At 37.3% G+C, this 23,232-nt stretch overlaps 2 protein-coding genes across 5 annotated transcripts; both read left to right on the top strand.

Moving 5' to 3' along the window:
* The first annotated feature begins 2,761 nt into the window (after positions 1-2,761).
* On the top strand, positions 2,762-6,605 carry CARD16 (caspase recruitment domain family member 16). Its single transcript, XM_012455401.2, has 4 exons — positions 2,762-2,817; positions 3,446-3,711; positions 4,518-4,581; positions 6,350-6,605. Exons 1-3 carry the CDS (start codon positions 2,811-2,813, stop codon positions 4,536-4,538), a joined length of 294 nt encoding a protein of 97 aa, XP_012310824.1. The 5' UTR covers positions 2,762-2,810; the 3' UTR covers positions 4,539-4,581; positions 6,350-6,605.
* A 6,209-nt stretch (positions 6,606-12,814) lies between these two features.
* Positions 12,815-22,479, top strand: LOC105719329 (caspase-1-like). 4 transcript variants are annotated; one of them, XM_012455382.3, is made up of 10 exons: positions 12,815-12,923; positions 13,539-13,805; positions 14,868-14,930; positions 16,713-16,828; positions 17,485-17,658; positions 18,086-18,320; positions 18,720-18,863; positions 21,048-21,157; positions 21,641-21,749; positions 22,404-22,479. In XM_012455382.3, exons 1-9 carry the CDS (start codon positions 12,917-12,919, stop codon positions 21,737-21,739), a joined length of 1,215 nt encoding a protein of 404 aa, XP_012310805.1. In that variant the 5' UTR covers positions 12,815-12,916; the 3' UTR covers positions 21,740-21,749; positions 22,404-22,479. The 4 variants fall into 4 exon arrangements, with proteins under 4 accessions (XP_012310805.1, XP_012310796.1, XP_064231442.1 ...); XM_012455373.3 differs by having other exon boundaries at positions 21,641-21,771; XM_021671832.2 differs by lacking the exon at positions 12,815-12,923 and adding an exon at positions 12,932-13,023 and having other exon boundaries at positions 21,641-21,771.
* The last annotated feature ends 753 nt before the right edge of the window (positions 22,480-23,232 follow it).

Genomic DNA, 23,232 nt, shown 5'->3' with positions numbered 1-23,232 from the left:
ACTCTGTACATAACTTCATCCAACTTGGGTGGCAAGTAATTACATTTCAGTCACTATAAGAACTTCCTCTTATCAGAATTACGACAAATTTGTGGAGGCTTCAGTGTGTCCTGAAATCAAGAAAAAAATATCCTTTCCAAATGAGTCTATTATTACTACCACTGGCCTTTATCATTTCAAAATTTTAATGTTATTTTAGTATAATTTACATTAAAAAATACTTCTTTTAAGAACACAAATTGTTTATTGATGATACGAGGATATGACATATAGTAACATCCCAATGAATAAGCAAACCAATTTTGTCATCCCAGAAAGTTTTGTCACGCACTTTGTTCTCAATCTATTTCCGCTTTCTCCTCAGATAATTAGTGATTGAGTTTCTATCACTTTATGTTAGTTTTTTAAAATCTACAACTTAATATAATTGGAATCATAGGGCATGTGTTCCCTCCTATGTGGCTTCTTTCAGTCATAATAAAAGCATAATTTTTTTCATTCATGTTATTTCATGTATTAGTAATTTTTCCCTTTTAAGACTGAAGAGCATTTCTGTGTACTCCTGTAGTACAAATTGTTAATTTATGCTCCTGAATTGGATATGGGTTTGTTTCCAGTTTTTGACATTTTCCTTTTTGAGGATAGAGTGGCCCCTTGCAATCTAGTGGCTCAGTGTTTAGATTTCGAGAACATGAGACTCAAGTCTCATGGTTCTACATTCCCAGATACATGGTCTACTCATGGTTTCTGTCCTTGCCACTCTGACATGCTTCAAATCAGTGGTTCATGACCCTGGCCAGGGGGAAAACCCTTGTATGAAATCCTTAAGTAACAGAGAAAATAAATGAATCAGTACATAAATTTAAAAGTAAATAAACTGAAGAGACGTGATGCAGAGGCAATTTCTGCTTTGTTACATGCTCCAAATTCTCCCAGTATCAAGGAGCACAAGATTTTGCTGCAATCAGATTACATCATTGGCAAAGGAAAGATAAAAACACCATGAAAAAACTCAGATTAAAAGCCACATCATTGTCCTCCTACACAGTCAGTTCTACTCTAACTAAACACATTAACTCCTAGCCTAGAGCACAGGAAGTAAAACTGGTAGCCCACATGTCAAAAGGTGAATATTTTCATAAATCTGGTTGTTATCCTGCAAAGATAATAATGTAACAGCCCAAGAAAATTTTTGGGAAAACAAAAATTGATAAACACAATGTACTATGTGCATTTTGCTATTAGTCCATCTTCCATCAAGTTTATTCATAAAATAAATTAGCCACATTGAGTTTATTTCTGGGATGATCAATTGAGCATGTACTTACAAAGCCAGAGACCTCTTCTTGCCTTCCCTGGTTCCTCTGTGAACGGTGTTCATGAGTCGTGTAATATTTTGCCTCCCATTTCCCCAGTTAATTTCTTTCTTCTAATCAGTTGGTGTATTTTAACATTCTAAATATTCCAGTTACATATTACATACCAAGCTTCATTTTTGTCTTCCTTTCTTGAATGTGAGAGCAAAGGGGAAAGGACCATGATGTGTTTTGACTGAACCACTGATATCTAGAACCATGTTCTCCACATATATTTACTAAATTAATGACTAGATGCACTGCTCGAGGATTCTAACAAAAGATAAACTTAACTACATAATCTGCAAATAATCATCCTTGATTATTTTTCTAAAATGTAGTATTTATTTTAATTATAGTAATATTCCTCATTATGAGCTTATCATTTGCCAGGTAATGTTCCATGCATTTTCACATTTAACTCAATGCTGCTTCAAACTGTGTAGGTATGTATGTACTACTAATAGCATTATTTTACAGACAGAGGAACCGATGCGTAAAGAAGTTCAATATTTTGCCTAGAAAGGGATGTTTAACATGTAGGTTCAACATTCTGAGTTCAGGGACTATGCTCTCTATGATGCAATGTTTCTAAAAAGAAAGCCATCCAAGATGAGTGGGTGGTTCATGCCTATAATCCCAGCACTTCGTGAGACCAAGCTGGGTGGATCATTGGAGCAGAATTCACAATCAGCCTAGGAAACATAGGGAGAGCCCATCTCAACAAAAAATACAAAAATTAACCAGCGGTGATGGCATTTGCCTGTAGTTTTAGCTACTCAGGAAATTGAGGTGGGAGAAATATCTCAGCTTGGGGAGGTGGAGGCTGCAGTGAGCCATGGTCATGCCACTGTGCTCCAGCCTGGGTGAAGAGTGACATCCTGTATTGGAAAACAAAACAACAAAAAAATCCATCTGGAAAGGAAGAACATTAAATAAGAAAGTTTTAATTTTGGGGAAAAATGTTTCCATTTCTTAAAGCAAAATTAAGACCAGGACATTCATTTCCCAGGACATTCATTTCCCAGGACATTCAAAATCACCAGGACGTTCATTTCCCACAACTTTCCCCAAAGCTGTGAGGTTGGGTCAGGGAACAGTGGTTCAAATTCTCCAAAGCTTGTGTTAATTTTTTTGGTCAAGTTTTAGAATGAATGGGAAACTCTTCACTGTGTGAGTTTAATCACACACACACTTTCTCAATCCTGTCTTATCCTCTAAGCCCCATTCCCCTCCTACCCTGATCTATTCCAAGAGCTGGTGTAAAAATATTCCCATGGATACACTCCCATACTTTCTACAGTTCTGATACTTTCTCTAGGGAAGAAAACAATAAAGACATGCATATATATGTGCTGTGGTTGTTTCCCAATGTGCGTACGCATCCCTGCCAAAAGGGAAGGTGACGCATACTTTCAGTTTCAGCACACACACGAAAGGTAGGAGAGAAAAGCCATGGCTGGTGAGTCTTTCACTGTTCCAAGAACAGGTCCCTGGGAAGAAACAGTTTTGGAAGGGGCTGGCTCTTCTGGAAGCCATAATTAGTATCTGTGGAAGTTTAGGTGAGCCGAAGTGAGGGAGAGGGAGGACAGGGAGGAGAGAAGGAACTAGAAGACTCTCACAGCCTTTAGAAAGGAAAAACAAGCCCAGAAAGGAACTGAGGCTTTAGGGGTTGCCTGCTGTCATTTTGCAATCTTAATTAAATTCCTACATGTTGTAAGTCTAAAAGAGGGTACAGAATTGGCACAGGAAGAGTACTAGCAGCTGTTGTTCCTAAAGGAAATGGGCTATATCTGTTTCATTACTTTATTATTTAGAGTTAAATAAACATGGGACACGAAAGGATGGTCTCTGCTTTCCAGAGACGAACCTGGAAATGGTAAACTCAGTCTTCAGGCCACTCCATGAACTTGTACGGGGACTATTGAGGGAAACAAGTAGGACAGTCATACAGTAAGAAGAGGGATTACCCAACTGTGAGGAGGGGGACATTTTCCTGATAAAATCTAAATGAGGTCACTTTCTGTTGATGACATGAGAGGAATATGAGGCTGTTTTTATGACGTGAGTAATCTTTGTGCCCTGAACAGACAAGATCCTGAAGGAGAAGAGAAAGCTGTTTATCCGTTCAGTGGGTGAAGGTACAATAAATGGCTTACTGGATGAATTATTAGAGAAAAGCGTGCTGAACGAGGAAGAGATGGAGAAAGTAAAACGTGAAAATGCCACAGTCATGGATAAGGCCCGAGCTTTGTTTGACTCTGTTATTCGGAAAGGGGCTCTGGCATGCCAAATTTTCGTCACATACATTTGTGAAGAAGACAGTCACTTGGCAGGAACGCTGGGACTCTCAGAGGTAAGGATCAGTGACACACACTCAAGATCACTCAGGCCCTGTCTTTGGGACTGTCATTTGGCAATCTTAATTAAACTCAACATGTGAGTTAAGAGTTAAGAAATCAAATATGTCTGCAGAATACCTTCTTATCTCTGGTGTCTGGGCCATATTTCTGTAGCAGGGGCCCTACTGGATGTCTCTTGACTCTCTTTTGTTTCTGTTCCTTCAGCCTCAGCGGCCCTCTTCTGATTAAATCTCATTTCCTGTTCTGAGTATGTGGTAGTTCATTTGCTGAAGCTCATTAAAATCAGCTAAAAAGCTTCACATTCTATGTTCCAGTGATCCTGGCAAGGCACAATATTGATTGATTGAATACTTTATATAACTTCTCTTAAAAATTTTGCCCACCAAGAATAATAAAATATATTTAACTGATGCTGATACACTCAGAGAATACATCCAATGATTACAGAAAAGTAAACATTTCAGTGGGCTCTTTCCTCCAGTTCCCTCTTTGGATTTTCTTTTGAGTAAGATCACCCACTTGCCTGTTAGTGAGCTGCAGATCATACTGTGAGGTGATGCAGATCATACCTGCAGCCCCCCTAGACCTGACACAGTGCTCAGGAACTGAGTTTGCCCATTCTTATGATCCCTTAGACCTATAACATGGTGAGGATGGGAGCTTTGGTGGACTTGAACATTCTTTACTGTCATTCAGTCAGGGTTGTGGGAGCAATTCATAGTGGGAATGTCTTATGCATTATGGTAAAGTTTTCCAGATAGATAAGTAGCTATTTCAATGTCCTTCATGTTTTCTCTAGGTCCAAACACATGGAAATTAGCTGAGTACACAAGACTCCCAAGGACTATTTTCTTCCTTCCCAGGTAATGCTGTTTTTTAAAAAAAGAGCATTCTTTGAACCCCATCTTCCTTGACATTAATTTAGTAGGATGAACTGTACTTAAAGGGGCTAATGGGAATTCCCATAGATGGATTGTATAATTTTCTTTTTTAATCTCTTCCGTTTTTCAAGAGCATGTTCTCACAGCTTGACTACTCATATTTATACTAATATATTCTGAATTTGTGTCCCAAATTCTGATTACGCAAATAAGTACAAAACTACATTATTTAAGCCTATTGAAATATTCACTCACATCTCCCAGAGGCACCCTTATCTGAATAATTTCAGAGCTGAACCTGCCATTCTTCCCCACTCTGCTTCTCTTCCAGTTTTGTGTAACTTGATTTTGGTGCCATCATCACCAGTTGTTCCACCAGGAAACTTGAAACTCATCTTGGCTTCTTTCCTCTCACGCACCTCCAATACTCAAGCCATGGCCAAATTTTGTGCATTCTTCTCTCAAATTTGGAAATGCCTTTCCATTCTTACTTCTATTATTTTATTTAAGAAAACTTATTCCTTAAGTGCCCCCTTAAAATAAAAGAAACTTATAATTAAAAGCAATTTAGAGACTAGAAATGCAATTTTTTTATAAAGTTCAGATATTAATCTACTGAATTTATTAAGGCTGATTACTTCATGAATGTTTTCTTAAATGTTTCACAGCATGGGATACTCACTATATAACCAAATACTGTGTTCTCAAAGATAAGCCAAGTACTTTTCTTTAGTTTTTTTTTCATTGCTTTTACAAATCTTTACAAATAAACCAAACATTTCTTCTACCAAATTGTTATTTTATAGTTTTCTTCAACATATCCATTCTAATTAGTTCTTCTCCATGTCAATACACTTCATGCTGTCTTTGTTTATCTAACCGATTGTATAACAGTTTTTGACATTTGTTTGCAAAATTAAATATTACTATTTGGCTTAGTAGTTTCTAAAAGATCCTCTGCATATCAAGAAAACACATTTCTATCTTGAAACAAAGATTACATTAATTTATTTAATAAGTACACCACATTGTCAATTGTGTTGAACCTGTGATGAAATAAAAGCCTCAAGGCTTTTCTCACAGAAACTCTGAAAACACTGCCTCACAGGTTTGTGCAAACAATGTTTAGTGCTATGAATCCATCTAGAGCACACCTGGATTTTAGCAGTAATCATACTATTTTATATTCATTCTAGTTTATATATTTAATATTCTTGTCCTCCCGTGTATATATAGTAGGAGGAGATGTTGAAGGACAGGACAAAGGATTATTTAAAAAATAATCATAGTGCTTACTATCATATCTATTAGATAAATAAAAAGATAAACATATCTTTAAAAAAATTAATTAATGTTAATTAAGACCAGCTCCCATTAAATTTTATCCTAGGGTTTGAATCTTTTCAAAACAAATCGTATTTTATTTTATCTCACACGTTGATTGTTTCCTGAGTGTGCCATCATGCACGGCCTTGACAAGCTTCCTGTCTATGTTTTTATCTAAAATGCTTGTAAAAATACTGATCCTGAAACATGAAAGTAAATCCTCCCTGTAATTCATACCTAGAAATCTCTGGCTTGAAATGTGCGCCATTAGTGGCAAACTCACTCAGCTATGTTAATGACTAGATTAGGATTGTCCTCTAGGAATGTATTTCCTCCTCTGTAGCTTCATACACAGGCAAAGCTGTAAGAACAAAGCGGAACAAAGAGGGATACCACTGTTCATGATGTTCCTTGTCTCTTGCAGCTCCTCAGGCAGTGCAGGACAACCCAGCTATGCCCACATCCTCAAGCACAGAAGAAAGCAACAAGCTTTGCTCTCTAGAAGCTCAAAGAATATGGAAAGAAAAGGCACAGAGGTGCCATGCTCAGAATACAATGATAAAGGGGCATGAAAGATAACACTTCAGGCAGTTCTGAAATTCAGGGGCTTTTTCTTAGAGCCAATTTCGTTGAGCAGTTCTGGAAAATCATGCTTCTGCTCCCCTTGCATAAAGGACTTTTATTTCCTAGAATCCCAGGTTTATATACAGAGTTGCAAATTGGAACTCAAAAATTATCATAGTCTTCACCCAGCCTGTCTCTTAGAATTTATTTCCCACTGACACAAATAAACCATTGTCTGCTAGTATACTCCAGATTTTCCAATGTAGTGCCCAGTTGGAGAGAAGCACATCATATAGAGCAAGTATTGAGGTGGATTGGCTTCTCACCCAATTCTCCAACTTGTGCTTACCAAGCATTTGAATTAACTTTTTGTCTGGACTTCCTATTCACAAAATGCAATTATATTTATTTAACATATTGAAATGAAACATATGAAAAATTTAGAAGCACTTTACTAAAAAGTGCATTTTAACATTACTTTGCTTCTGGGTATAGATCCTGACTACTATAAATGAGAGTTACTGTGGCATGCTCTCTATACCTGGCGTTACATCTCAGAAAGTAAGAATAATTATGAGGTCCCTCCTACACATGAGAACACAGAGGATGAGAGATGTTAAATAACTTGTCTAAGACCTACAGCTCGTAAACAGAAGTTGACCTCGGGACTATTAGATGCCAAAGTCCACACTGATAAGCTGTGCACAAAGAAGGAAGCTTTTAGAGAAAGAAAAAATAAAATAACATGTTATAACTGATTAGTGCTCTAAGTTGTATTATTCAAAATGTGCTGATAGTCCAAAAATATAAATAAGAAGAGAAACTGGGTAAACTGAAGGGGTACATGATGTTCTAAGGCTTGGAAATGGGATAGCCAAAACCCAAGCACAGGAATTTTCTGTCTTCTATGTCAGAGATTATTATAATACCTACTCTTGTCATTTAAAACGATACTGTTCCACAGATTTCACACTGACTCTGTTATTTAAAATGATATTGTTTCACAGATTTCACACTGACAGGATTTTAAAATGTTATAAACATTTAAAATACTATTTATAGTATAAATGCTACATTCATTTAAAATGATTTTCCCTTTATTTCCCATGTATATATTTCAGAAAATAATTTGGTTCCTATAAATTATACCCACTCTGTTTACAAATCCCCATCCAACTTGGGTGGTTGGTAATTACAACTCAGTCACTATAAGAACCACTTCTTCTTCCCAAAATTTTTACTAATTTATGAAGTATGTCCAGAAATCAAGAAAAAAATCTATTATTACAAGCACTGACCACTTTGCTTCAAAATTTTATTTTAGTGTAATTTACAGCAAAGAAAATGTACCCCTTTTAAGAATATAATTTGATTATTAATGATTTATGGATATTATGGTATAATAACATTCCAATGAATAGGCAAACCAATTTTGTCACCCCAGAAAGTTTTGTCATGCCCATAGTTCTCAATCTCCTTCCACTTCCTCCTGAGATAAAAAGTAGTGATTGAATTTCTATCACGATATGTTAGTTTTTCTTAATCTAGAACTTTATATAATTGGAATCACAGTGTATGTGTTCCATCCTGTATGGCTTCTTCCACTCATAATGAAAGCGTAAGCTTTTTCATCCATGTTATTGTATATATTAGTAATTTTTCCCTTTTATGACTGAATAGTGTTTCAGTGTACATGTATAGCACAAATTGTTATTTTATGTTCCTGAATTAGATATTGAGTTGTCACCAGTTTATGACATCTTCATTTTTGAGAAAACAGTGGGTCCTTGCAATCTAGTGGCTCAATGTTTTGCCAGGACATGAGACTCAAGGCGCATGGTTTTACATCCCAGGTATATGGTCTAGTCAAGGTTTCTGTATCTTGGATGCCACTTTGGGGTGTTTCAACCCAGTGGTTCATGGCTCTGGCTGGGGGAGAAACCCCCGTGTAAAATACTTAAGTTAATAGAGAAAAAAACATGAATCAGTAAATAAATTTAAAAGTAAATGATTGGAAAAGAAGTAATGTACAGATAATTTCTACTTTCTTCCGTACTACAAATTTTCCCAGTAGCAAGGAGCACAAGCTTGTGCTGCAATCGAATTAAGTCACTGGCAAAGTAAAGCTAAAACACCATGAGAGACAGGGTGTGGTGGCTCATGCCTGTAATCCCAGCACTTTGGGAGGCCAAGGCAGGTGAATTATGAGGTCAGGAGTTAGACAGCGGTTTTGCCAACATAGTGAAACCCCGTCTCTACTAAAAATACAAAAAATTAGCCAGGTGTGGTGGTGTGCACCTGTAATTCCAGCTACTTGGGAGGCTGAGGCAGGAGAATTGCATCAACCTGGGAGCCAGAGATTGCAGTGGGGTGAGATGGCGCCATTGCACTTCAGGCTGGGAGACAGTGCAAGATTTTGTCTAAAAAAAAAAAAGAAAAAAAAAACACGATGGGAAACCCCTTAATTTAAAAGCTACATCAATGTCCACCTACGCAGTGAGTTCTAGCCTAAGCCAAACACACTTAATTAAGTCTTCACCTAGAGCACAGATAATAAAACTGGTGGCCCACATGTCAAAAGGTAGATGTTTTTGCAACTCTGGGTCCTTATTCTCCAAAAAATAATAAGATAACAGCCCAAGAGAATTTTTGGTAAAGAATTTGATAAACATAACATACTGTGTGCATTTTGCTATTAGTCTATCTTTCATCAAATAGGTTTATAAAATAAATTAACCACATTGAATTTATTTTTGGGATAATCAATTGAACATGTGGTTGCAAAGGCAGAGATCTTTTCTGGCCTTCCCTGACTCCCTGTCTCCTATTTCACCAATTAATTTTTTATCTTTCTCATCACTTTCTACATTTGAACATTCTTAATATTCCAGTAACATATTCCATACCAGGTGTGTTAGTCTGTTCTCATGCTGCTAATAAAGACATATCCAAGGCTGGGTACTTTATAAAGAAAAAAGAGGTTTAATGGATTTGTAGTTCCACATGGCTTGGGAGGCCTCACAATCATGGTGGAAGGCAAAGGAGGAGTAAGGACACATCTTCCATGGCAGCAGAAAAAAAGGCATGTGCAGGGGAACTCCCCTCTATAAAGCCATCAGATCTCATGAGACTTAACATGAGAACAACATGGGAAAAACCCACCTCCATGATTCAAGGACACAGAACCAAACTCTGTCATTCTGCCCCTGGCTTCTCCCCAGTCTCATGTCCTCACATTTCAAAACCAACCATGCCTTCCAACTGTCCCCTAAAGTCTTAACTTATTCCAGCATTAACCCAAAAGGTTTAAAAATCTCATCTAAGACAATTAGCCTTCCACCTATGAGCCTGTAAAATCAAAAATCAAAGCAAGTTAGTTACTTCCTAGATACAATGGGGGTACAGGCATTGGGTAAATATATCCATTCCAAATGAGAGAAGTTGGCCAAAGGAAGGGGCTACAGTCCTCATGCAAGTCCAATATCCAGTGGGGCAGCCAAACCTTAAAGCTTTGAAATAATCTTTGACTCCATGTCTCATATCCTGGTCACACTGATGCAAGAGTTGGGGTCCCGAGACCTTGGGCTGCTCCACCATTGTGGCTTTGCAGTGTACAGCATTCCTCCCAGTTGCTTTTATGGGCTGGCATTTAGTATCTGCAACTATTCCAGGTACATGGTGCCAGCTGTTGGTGGATCTACTATTCTGGGGTCTGGAGGATGGTGGCCCTTTTCTAACAGCTCCACTAGGCAGTGTCCCAGTGGTAACTCTGTGTGGGGGTTTCACACCCCATATGTCCCTTCTGCACTGCCCTAGTAGAAGTTCTCCATGAGGGTGCCACCCCTGCAGCAAACTTCTGCCTGGACATCCACACATTTCCATACATCCTCTGAAATCTAGGCAGAGGTTCCCAAACCTCAATTCTTGACTTCTGTGCCCCCACAGGCTCAACACCACATGAAATCTGCCAAGGTTTGGGGCTTACAACCTTTGAAATCACAGCCAAAGCTGTATCTTGATCCCTTTTAGCCATGGCTGGAGTGGCCCAAGAAAAAGGGTACTAAGTCTCTAGGCTGCACACAGCAGAGCGGCCCTGGGCCCACCCCATGAAAACATTTTTTTCCTCCTAAGCCTTCAGTCCTGTGATAGGTGGGGCTGCCTGGAAAGTCTCTGGAATGCCCTGGAGACATATTCCCCATTGTCTTGGAGATTAACATCTTGGAGATTAACATGTGACTCCCTGTTAGGTATGCAAATTTCTGTACCTGGCTTGAATTTCTCCTCAGAAAATGAGTTTTGCTTTTTATAACATCATCTGGCTGCAAATGTTTCAAGCTTTTATGCTCTGCTTCCCTTTTAAACATAAGTTCCAATTCCAAATCCTGTATTTGTAAACATATAAAACAATGCTTTTAACAACACCAAAGTCACATCTTGAATGCTTTCCTGCTTAGAAATTTCTTCTGGCAGATGACCTAAATCATCTCTCTCAAGTTCAAAGTTCTACAGATTTCTAGGGCAGGGGCAAGATGCCACTAATCTCTTCACTAAATATAGCAAGAGTCACTTTTCAAGTTTCTCATCTTCATCTGAGATGAACACCATTTCATTAAAGCCATTCAACAAGTCTCTAGGAAGTTCCAGACTTTCCTACATTTTCCTATTTTTTTCTGAGCCCTAAAAGTTGTTCCAACCTCTGCGTTTTACCCAGTTCCAACACTGCTTCTACATTTTGGGAGATCTTTATAGCAGCACACCACTACCTGGTACACATTTACTGCATTAGTCAGTTCTCACACTGCTAATAAAGACATACTCAAGGCTGGGTGATTATATAGAACAAAGAAGAGATTTAATAGGCTCACAGTTCCACATGGCTGGGAGACGTCAGAATCATGGTGAAAGGCAAAAGAGGAACAAGGACACATCTTACATGGGTGCAGGAAAGAGGGCATGAGCAGGAGAATTCCCTTTTATAAAACCATCAGATCTCATGAGACTTATGCACTATCATTAGAATAGGATGGAGAAAAGCAGCCCCCATGATTCAGTTATTTCCCACCAGGTTTCTCCCACAACACATGAGGATTATTACAATTCAAGGTAAGATTTGGGTAGGGAGACAGAGCCAAACCGTATCACCAGACTTCACATTTGTCTTCCCCTCTTGAATGTGAGGCAAAGGGAGAAAGGACCATGATATGTTTCAACTGAACCCCTGACACCTAGAGCAATGTCATCCATATATGTTTGCTAAATGAATGACTAGATGCACTGCTTGAGGATTCTAACAAAAGATAAATTTGACTAGATAATCTGCAAATAATCATCCTTGATTATTTTTCTAAACTCAAATATTTATAGTAATTGTAGTAATGTCACTCATTATCTGCTTACCATTTGCCAGGCAATGTTCCATGCATTTTCTACATTTTTGCTCACTTGATGCTCAAAACTGTGTAGGTACACACTATTAATAAAATTATTTTATAGACAGAGGAACCAATGCATAGGGAAGTTGAATATCTTGTCCAGGAAGGGAAGTTTAAAATGCTAAATTCAACATTCTAATTCTAGAGCATGGGCCTCTATGATGCAATATACCTCAAAAATAAACCAGCTAGGATGGGTGGGTGGCCCATGCCTATAATCCTAGAACATTGAGAGGCCAGCGTGGGCACAATGTTTGAGCCAGGGAGTTGAAGACAAGCCTAGGAAACTTAGGGAGATCCTGTCTCTACAAGATATACAAACATTAGCTGGCCATGGTGGCACATGCCAGTACTTGCAGCTACTCTGGAGGCTGACTTGGAGGAATCATTTGAGCCTGGGAGGTGGAGGCTGCAGTGAGCCAAGGTTGAGTAGCTGCATTCCAGCCTGAATGACAGAATAATATCCTGTATCAGAAAAAAAAAGAAAAAAAAAAAAAAAGCAACTTAAAAAGGAAGGACATTAAATTTAAAAAGCTTTAATTTTGGTGAAAAATATTTCTTAAAGCAAAATTCCTTCACTGGAACATCCATTTCCCACAACTATGCCTGGGAGGTGGGGCAAAGAGAATAGTGTTTCACATTCTCCACAGGTTGTGTTACTTTTCTCCATCAAGTTTTCTAATGATTGAAAAAGTCCACTGTGTGAATTTAACTGTACACATACTTTCTCAAGCCTGTCTTACTCTCTAAGCCCCATTCCCCTCCTATCCTAATCTATTCCAAGGGCTGGTGAAAAAAAAATCCCATGGATACCCTCCCTGATGCAGGCTACAGTCCTGATTCTTTCTCTGGAAAAAAAAAGAAAGAAAGAAAGAAAGACATGCATATGCATGTGCAGTGGTTTTTTCATAATATGTGTACACACCCATGCCAAAAAGGAAGGTGAAGCATACTTTCAGTTTCAGCTCACACAAGGAGGATAGAAGAGAAAAGCCATGGCTGGTGAGTCTTTCACTGTTCCAAGAACAGGTCCCTGGGAAGAAAGAGTTTTGGAAGGGACTGACTCTTCTGGAAGCCATAATTAGTATCTGTGGAAGCTTAGGTGAGCAGAAGTGAGGGGGAGGGAGAAGAGAGGGGAGAGAAGAAACCAGAAGACTCTCGCAGCCTTTAGAAAGGAAAAACAAGCCCAGAAAGGAACTGAGGGCTTTTAGAGGTAGCCAGCTGTCATTTTGTAATCTTAATTAAACTCTTACTTATGTTGTAAGTCTAACAGAGGGTACAGAATTGGCACAGGAGTACTAGCAGCTATTGTTCCTAAAGGAAATGGGCTACTTTATTATTCATAGTTAAATAAACATGGGACACAAAAGGATGGTCTCTGCTTTCCGGGGACGAACCTGGAAATGGTAAACTCAGTCTTCAGGCCACTCCATGCACTTGTACGGGGACTATTGAGGGAAACAAGTAGGACAGCCATACAGTAAGAAGAGTGATTACCCAACTGTGAGCAGGGGGACATTTTACTAATGAAACTTAAATAAGGTCTCTTTCTGTTGATAACATGAGAGGAATATGAGGCTGTTTTCATGATGTGAGAAATCCTTGTGCTCTGAACAGACAAGACCCTGAAGGAGAAGAGAAAGCTGTTTATCCGTTCAGTGGGTGAAGGTACAATAAATGGCTTACTGGATGAATTATTAGAGAAAAGCGTGCTGAACCAGGAAGAGATGGAGAAAGTAAAATGTGAAAATGCTACAGTTATGGATAAAGCCCGAGCTTTGTTTGACTCTGTTATTCGGAAAGGGGTTCGGGCATGCCAAGTTTGCATCACATACATTTGCGAAGAAGATTGTCACCTGGCAGAGAAGCTGGGACTCTCAGCAGGTAAGGATCAGTGACCCACACTCAAGTGCACATAGGGCTTATCAATGTGCCTACCATGTGACGTCTTTACTAGTCATGTTAAGTTGCAGAAAACCTTCTTATCTCTGGCTTCAGGGCCATATTTCTGTAAAAGGGCCCCTATTGTATGTCCCTTGACTCTCCTTTGATTCTGTTTCTTCATCCTCAGTGGTTCTCTTCTGATTAAAGCTCATTTCCTGTTCTGAGTATGTTGTAGTTCATTTGCTGAAGCTCATGAGAACTATGTGAAAAGCTTCACACTGTATGTTCCAGTGTTCCTGTCAAGGCATAATATTTGTTTGTGGATTTATTTATTTATATTTTTAGTGAAAGCGGTCCCTAAGCACTTAAGTAGTTGTAAAGCCACATGAAGCTTTAAGGTTTGTAATCAAATACTTTTTATAAATTTTCTCCAAAATTTTCCCCTCCAAAAATAATACAATATATTTCAGTGATGGTGATACACTCAGAGAACATATTGAATGTATAGAAAAATAAAGTTTTCTAGTGCCTCCTTATATTTTTTTTGAGTAAGATCACCCACTTGCCTGTTACCAGGTTGCAGTTCATGCTGTGAGGCCTGGACTGCCTCCACTTGCAGCCCTCTTCAGACCCGATACAGTGCTCAGGAACTGAGCCGGCCAAATTTCATGACCACTTGGACCTACCACATGGTGAGAATGAGAGTTCTGGTGGATTCACAGTCACTGATCTCAGTAGAACTTCCTAAAGCCACTTCAGAGGGAGACGTTCTTTGAAAGTAAAAACCTTTTTTTCTAAAGGTTAGGGAAAGTTTATGCCTATCTAAGCAGATATTGCAGATGTTTCTGTTTCATCTATAAGTAATAAACACCTTTTTTTATTGCTGTCTCTTTCATTTTATACATCTCACCACTCTCTAAATTAAAGAATATCTTGAACATTATTTAATGTCAGTCAGTCAGTGTTACAGGAGAAATTTTTAGTGGTGAGAATTTTGCACATTGGGGTAAAGTTTTCCAGAGATGATAAGTGACTATTTCAATATCCTTTATCTTTTCATAGGTCAAACATCTGGACATCACCTTAATATGCAAGAGTCTGAAGAAGTACTTCCTTCCTTCCCAGGTAATGCTGTTTTAAAGCAAGAGCATTCTTTGACCCTCCATCCTCCTTGACACTAATTTTGTAAGATGAAGCATGGGTAAACAGGCTATGGAGAATTTTCATAGATTGATTATATAATTTTCTTTTCATCATCTATTCTGCTTTTGTAGAAACTGTCCCACAGCTCCACTATCCATGTTTATATTCTGAATTTGTGTCTCAAATCCTGATTACCCAAATAAGTACCAAATTTATTATTTAAGCCTACTGAAATATTCCCTCACATCTCCCAGAGACACCCTTATCTAAACAATTTCAGAGCTGAGCATGCCATTCTTCCCCACCCTGATTCTCTTCTGGTTTTGTGTAACTTGGGTATTGGTGCTACCACCACCAGTTGTTCAAACCAGGAACTTGAAACTCATATGGGACCCTTTCTCTTCATGTACCTTCAATATTCAAGCCATGGCCAAGTTTTATGCAGGCTTTTCTCAAATTTGGAACCATCTCTCCATTTTTATTTCTATTATTTTATTAAAGAACATTTATTCCTATAGTGCCCTCTTAAAATAAAATAAGCTTATATCTGAAAGCAATTTAGAGGGTAGGAATGAAAATTATTTATCAGTTTCAGATATTTACTGAATTTACTAAGGTTGTTTATCACATGACTATTTTCTTAAATGTTTCACAGCGTGAGATATTCAATATATAAACAAATACTGTATTGTTTACTATGGAAAAATAGCTCAAAAATAACCTAAATACTTCTACATATTTTTTCTATTGTTTTCACACTTCTTTATGAAGGAACCAAACATTTTATCCACCAAATGATTATTGTATAATTTTCTCCAATATATCTATGCTAATTAGTTCTTTTCCACATCAACGTATTTCACGCTGCCTTTGTTTATCTAACTGTGTAACAGTTTTTCAAATTTGTTCTTAAAAATTAAATTTTTTTTTGCCTTAATAGTTTCTAAAAGATCCTCCACATATCTAGAAAACTTATTTCTATTTTGAAACAAAGATTACATTAATTTCTTTAACAAATACATCACATTGTCAGATTGTGTTGAACCTGTGATGAAATAAAAGCCTCAAGGATTTTCTCACATAAACTCTGTGAAAACATTTCCTCAGATGTGTGTGTGCAATCAGTGTTTAGTGCTATGAATCCATCTAGTGTGCACCTTGATTTTAGCATTCATCATTCTATTTTATATTTATTCTATTTTATATATTCAATATTCCTGTCCTTACATATGTATACATAGAAAGAAGACATCCTGAAGGACAAGACAAAGATGCATTTTAAAAAAATATTCCTAGTGCTTACTACCATGTCTGCTAAGTAAGTAAATAAAAAGATAAACATATATTTTAAAAATATTTCAGTAGATTTAATTAAGACTTGCTCCCATTAAATTTTATCCTAGGATTTGAATCTTTTCAAAAAGTTTATCTTCTAACTATTTTATCTCACACATTGTTTTCTGAGTGTTTTACCAGGCATAGACTTGGAATTTTCCTTTTCTATGTTAGTATCTAAAATGCTTGTAGAAATGCTGATCTTGAAATACGAAAGTAGATCCCTGTAATACATACCCAGGGATCTCTGGATTGAAATGTGTTCCATTAGCAGCAAACTCTTTCAGCTGTGTTGATGATGTAGATCAGGATTGTCCTCCTCAGAGTGCATTTCCTCTTCTGTGTCTTCATCCATAGGTGAGGCTGTAAGAAACACAAAGCGGAACAAAGAGGAGTGCCATGGTTCATGATGTTCTTTGTCTCTTGCAGCTCCTCGGGCAGTGCAGAACAAGCCACCTATGCTCACATTCTTGGACTCAGAAGGGAATGTCAAGCTTTGCTTCCCAGAAGAAGCTGAAAGGATAAAGAAAGAACAGTTGGCAGAGGTGACATGCTCAGAACGCGCGGATAGAGTGGGGTGAAAGATATACTTGGGGCAGTTCCGAAATGCAGTAACTGTTTCTTAGAGCCAATTTCATTGAGCAGTTCTGGAGAATTATACTTTCGCTCCTCTCACATAAAGGATTTCTATATCCTAAAATCCCAGGTTTGGAGAAAGAGTTCCAAATTGGATCCAATTCCTGTGTAAATAACATCAGTGATGGCAGCTATTGAATGCTTACTATGAGTGGGCATTGTTCTAAGCAATTTGCACATGATAATATATAATTTTAAACCTAAACATAACCCATTTTAGTGATCAAGAAACTGAGATATAGGATTGTTAAATATTTTGCCCAAAGATAAACAATCAGAAATTGAAGAAATCAGAATTCAGCCATTTTTGCTTCAAAGCTTGTGTGTCTTTCCAAATCCTACATATCAAGAACAATGAAGTCAGTAGCTCGGCTGCCATCTGGGCATTTGCAATTTCCATGCCTGCTCTTGAAGCAGCACTCAATTCTGTTACCCCTTTTCAATGTACAGGTCACAGGATTTGGTATCTTCATAGGACTAAGGGAGGGAAAGCTGTCATAAACCAGCAAGGTGAATATTTAATTGGAGAAGACAAGGCTGTTAATTCAAACTCCATTTCCTATAGATTTATCCAACAATGAATAAGTCAAGCCGCACACGTCTTGCTCTCATTATCTGCAATGAAGAATTTGACAGTCTTCCTAGAAGAAATGGAGCTGAGGTTGACATCGTAGAAATGGCAATGCTGCTAAAAAATCTGGGGTACAGTGTGGATGTGAGAAAAAATCTCACTGCTTCAGTAAGTTCTATTATCAGAACTAAGAGACGATGGTCATGCCCTTCATATAACTAAATAATATTAGAAAGCTTGGTTGTAAGACCAAGAAATGTAATCTCTTGATAATCTAAAATATAAACTTGCCATGAGAGAATGCTGGATACTACATGTTCCCTTGTAACATAAGCGTCTTTCAGCACGAGCTTGGTGTAACTTAATTGGGAAATGTTTTATTAGCTCAGTAATGTCACTGTCTCACTACAAGGTAACTCTGGATGACTTCCTATAACACTTTTCTTCCTCAAAATTAAGACTAAAACTTTTTTTGGCACTCCATTGTTTGTCATGGAATCCCTTAAGCAATTCCTTAAGTATTTATTTATTGGCTTTCCAAGGTGCCATGATAGTTAATTACATAGTGCAAAATCAGAGGTATGGTCTCTTTCAGGAAATGACTACAGAGCTGGAGGCATTTGCACACCGCCCAGAGCACAAGACCTCTGACAGCACCTTCCTGGTGTTCATGTCTCATGGTATTCAGGAAGGCATCTGTGGGAAGAAATACTCTGAGCAAGTCCCAGATATATTACAAGTCAATGAAATCTTTAGAAATTTGAATACCAGGAACTGCCCAAGTTTGAAGGACAAACCCAAGGTGATCATCATCCAGGCCTGCCGTGGTGGTGAGTGCTGATGTATTTGAAAACACCAGACATTAAATGCTATCCTCATCTGTATGCATCTAGGATTTTTCAGTTTCTTTTTGTCTGTCTTTTAATGTCAAAGAACATGTAATGTCAGTACTCAAGATTGTGGTTTCTGTGAATTGAATGGCTGGTTGGTAGATATTTGTTCCATATTAAAGGTTGAGACTTTGATGTTTGGACATTTTTCGAATTTGTTTGATAGTCAGAAAAGTTAAGAATTGTTGAAAAGATTGTGACTGAAACGTATGTGTGTATTTGCATGTTAATTATTTATAGAGCAAGCACATTAATAAATATCATGGAACACAGGCTAGGAGAAAAACATTATCTTCTCAGCCATTGGTACTAGTAACAGATCAAATTGTGTCTTTGCAGAGAACGAAGGTGTGGTGTGGTTAAAAGACTCAGGAAGAGTTTCTGAAAACACATCTTTATCAACTACAGAAGAGTTTGAAGACGATGCCATTAGGAAAGCCCACATAGAGAAGGATTTTATTGCTTTCTGCTCTTCCACACCAGGTAACAGGTTCTACACAGGACATCTTTGTTGGGGTTATCAATACAAAAAGTGACAGTCACCCACTTGAGGGTCTATACCTGCATGGAATTTAGATAAGATTTTTAAAGACCAACTCAAGCTTTGTTCCAAGTTATACACACAATTCCCTTTATCCAAGAGATCAATTTTACATATCTGTTCAATGAATTAGTAATAAGATAATTTGTCTATGTTTCAAAATTTTTTATTGGAATGCTGAGCCATAACAGAGAATTAAATGGAAAACGTTCTGTGCTGTAGTACATTAAAATCTGACTCTGCATGGAAAAGTTCTGCCATGTTGAGATCATTCATCAGTCCAATTTGCCCAGACATCAAGTATTTATAAAAGAAGAGTAGGAACTGCGTGCAGAAAAGTAGAACAGCAAATGAGGCACTTTGGGGCCCTAAATTAAAGTGGGTTTTATCTATAAGCATGAAGTGTGTAAGTCAGAATATATTTGAATTATTCTAAATGTATACTTTGGAGTAAGAATTTTGTCAGTATTGACTGATACAACCATTTAGTACTTTGTAAACCAGCTCCACTAGTTCCTCCCTGGGTTTTCCTCGAATTGCTCACTAACATGTGGATATAAATATTATTTTTCTAAGGATTGAATTAATTAATATATTTGAAATATTGGGCATGACACAAAATAAAGCACACATTAAAGAACTGCTATTATTTAAAATGTTTTTATTTTATAACTTAATTCAATTACTTTCTAAGCAAAGTTTAAATAAAAATTCTTTAAATTCTTTCATTCACCACATTTGGCAGTTTGCTGAGAGGACTCGCATTCTCTCAGTCACCTGTTGCCCAAAGGCCCTACCTCTGCTCAAATAGTTAAGTTTTCTAAAGTATTTTCTAAAATGAGATATCTTCTTTCAGAAGAAGCTTGGTTCTACATTGTGTTGAACATGCCCTGATGTAGAACTAAATATTTTTTTTCCAATATTCAGAAACAATGGCATCATACAAAAAACCATGCATTTTCATCCTGAGTACATATAACATATAGTAGACTTTAATATCAGACAGAACTGTCTTTAATATCCTTTGATTCCAGACTTTCACATTCACCCCTCTCTGTGTGGCTCTTCGTAGGCCCCTGGCTTCTCATCATGAACCTGGTTGATTTATGTGTCTTTCTTTTCTTTCACTTTCCTTACTCCTCCTTTCCAGATGACTGTCAGGAACACCAATTTAGTTATATATAACTTCCATGTTAGACCCATCTCCATATTCTGCTGCGCCAATCCCAACCACATCCCATTAATTTCCTGAAGAAAAGTAACCATCTACTTCCTTAATTTCACAAAACGTTTGCAGAGACATCTGTCTCCACCATATCTCTTACCTACTTCCTGTTACTGGAACAAGTCTCAGTTAAAGACTTCCTTTAGCTGAGATAGCTGTGTTTCTAAATATAATTTTATTATCAATATATAATTTATGACCGTTATAACTGGCTAAAATGTGTCATTAAAGAATGTGTCTGTCATTATACATGGAGCTATTGCTACTGTCTTTCTCTTAACCCTTGCTTTGTATAATTTTATGTCTTCATTACTTCTGTGTCTACCATGTAATAAATTAATATTAATTTTCTTAATATTTCTGTTCGTCATAAGAACTGTTTATCCTTCCATATGATGTGCTCATTTCCTTATCAACTCCTCCTAGATTTCTACTTTTGCTCTGTTTATGATTTTTATAGTTAATTTTTTTGTATGTAAAATCTTACTGTCAATGTTATTTAATTTTAATTATTTTTTAATGAAGTACATATTGAGAATTTATTAACATAGTTATCCTGTATAGACTGAATATTACATATCCTGTGTTATCTCAGACACTCGTGTGACCTCAGATATCTCTTATGTACGAAATTATTACCATCCCCTGTATAGCTGAGTCTATTACATATCAGAATGCATAATTATCTTAAATCACAGTCAGTAGTATCACTTTGGGAATGTACATTTAGATATTTATTTTCCAAATCCCAATCGCTCCCCTGCACCCATTCTGCCTTTTCCTTACTCAATACTAAATTTATGATTTCAAACATACCTTGGCTGGAGTAGAAATACTAGGGTTTCTTCTCTTTCTTCAGGCAAGAGCCTGTCTTGAGATTTGAAATGTGCTTTATCAACAGATAATGTTTCTTGGAGACATCCCACAAAGGGGTCTGTTTTTATTATGAGACTCATTGAACATTTGCAAGAATATGCCTGTTCCTGTGATGTGGAGGAAATTTTCCGCAAGGTAAGGCTCTAGTGGATGCTATTTTCATTCTACGTCCCCGAATGCTTGGCTATTGCAATTGGAAGCATAGAAAGCAGATCTGGACATGTTTATCTTCTAATAATACCCTTCTTTCCAAAAGAGTTTCGAAGTTCTTTGGAGAGTGGACGAACCTGGGAGCCAGGTCCAACCTGTTATGACCCACAGCCTTGAGAAAACAATAATTTAGTTTCATCCTACTCCTGCCCTGCAGAGACAAATAAGTGGACTCTAATTTGCCTGTGTTCCTCATGGCTATGAGATCCAGCAGCAGATTTTAAAAGCCCCAAGGAGGGTCATTCATTGCTTTGATATGTATATGGCTATACTTGCTGCAGATGGAAGTAATTTTTGTTTTTGTCACTTATTTTGCTATATTTGTTGTAGTCTTTTTGGCATAACTCAAGAATCTCTTGAAAAAAATCTCAGAAAAAAAAGGTCTACAGACTTTCCTTTCCCTTTTAGGTTCGACTTTCATTTGAGCGAACAGATGGTAGAGTGCAGATGCCCACCACTGAAAGGGTGACTTTGACAAGACGTTTCTACCTCTTCCCAGGATGTTAAAATAAGGAAGGTGTGTGAATATCTGTGGGCAGGTATGTGTGTATGGTCGGGGGTGTGGGAAGGCTCAGGAAAGCATACTGAAAGTGCATTTTAGTCAAGGACTCTAGGTCTACAGGTCGAAAATCCTTAATCCAAACATTAGAATTTTGTAATGCTTTAAAATCCAAAACTGTTTGAGTGCCCATATGATATTTAAAGGAAATGTTTATTGAAGCATTTCGAATTCCAGGTTTTTGGATTAGAGATGATAAACCAGTAAATATACTGCAGATACTCCAATATAAAAAAATTTCTGAAATTCAAAATACTTCTGGTAGCATGCATTTTGGATAAGAAATAATCAAGCCATATTATAATATACAGAAAATACTGAAGAAATGCCTTTCTTCTGGTCAGTGCACTGCACATTTCTCTTCTCCAAAAGTTTTTCATTTAGACCCCTTCTGAGAGTCAGCTGATATTTACCTAGAAGTGGCCGTAAGACTATGAATGCTCGCCTTTAGATGTTTCTCCCCTTCACCTCAGCAGAATATATTTAAACATAGCATGCAGTCTTTCCTTTTAAGATTGTGTGTGTGTTCCCATTGGTGGTATAACTTTATAACTTGCATGTCTTTTAGCAAAATTCTTTCCTATGATTATTTTTATTTCTTTTTCCTCATAGGACATGAAGAGATCCTTTACTCTTCAAAGGTTTTTGGAATTATGTCTGATAAATAAAAAAACTTTTGAATTAATAAGTCTGTTAGAAAAATGAAAACTTGTCCTGAGTTTTCTCCCACACTGAAGAAACAGGGGTTGGAACTTAGAGAGACTAATGAATTTAGACTGTTTGACTTAATCCATAAGACCCAAACTGGCTATTGGCACCTTTTTTTCCCAGAGTTAAAATAAAATATAAAAATAAAAAAATAACATCAGACTTATGAACATAGCAAAGTTAATTACTTTCCTAAACAAAAATTTATGTTGTGCTATTTTTTAAAAGAAAGAAAAACCATTTGCTGGACTTTGCAGATACAGATTACAGCAGGTATCTGACTTCAAAGAATTAGAGCTTAGCAGGAGAGATGGGGAGAAGACAGACAGTTATGATAATGACAGTTCAGTATGATAAGGAACTTTTCCCAAATCTCATGGTTTACTACTCACAAATACATGAACAGAACTTGCATATTTCTACCCTTTGCTAAAGTATTTAAGACAAAAAAAAAGGAAATTTTGAATCAATCCTAGACCTTCAGTAGTTCACAGAATCCTTGAAAAGGTAAGACAGCCATCAAAAATGAAGCACTTGGCAGATGATGCATGACACCCTGAAAAAACACTAGGATGCACCGTATGTGCAATGAAGTCCCTGCATGGTACAGAGAAAATGAGTTTGTGGTAAAATTCTTTACTCTGAGATGTTAAGATTTAGGGAGGATTTGAAGAACTACCCTTTTACTTGCAAATATGAGTTTTTTTCTAATCTTAAACACATTAAATGAGAG

This window comes from Aotus nancymaae, unplaced genomic scaffold, assembly GCF_030222135.1.
Source record: "Aotus nancymaae isolate 86718 unplaced genomic scaffold, 86718_ANA_hifiasm-v0.15.2.pri h1tg000012l, whole genome shotgun sequence".
NCBI lineage: Eukaryota > Metazoa > Chordata > Mammalia > Primates > Aotidae > Aotus > Aotus nancymaae.
Note: the sequence above shows the minus strand (reverse complement) of the source record. Positions and strands in the feature narration are given on the sequence as shown.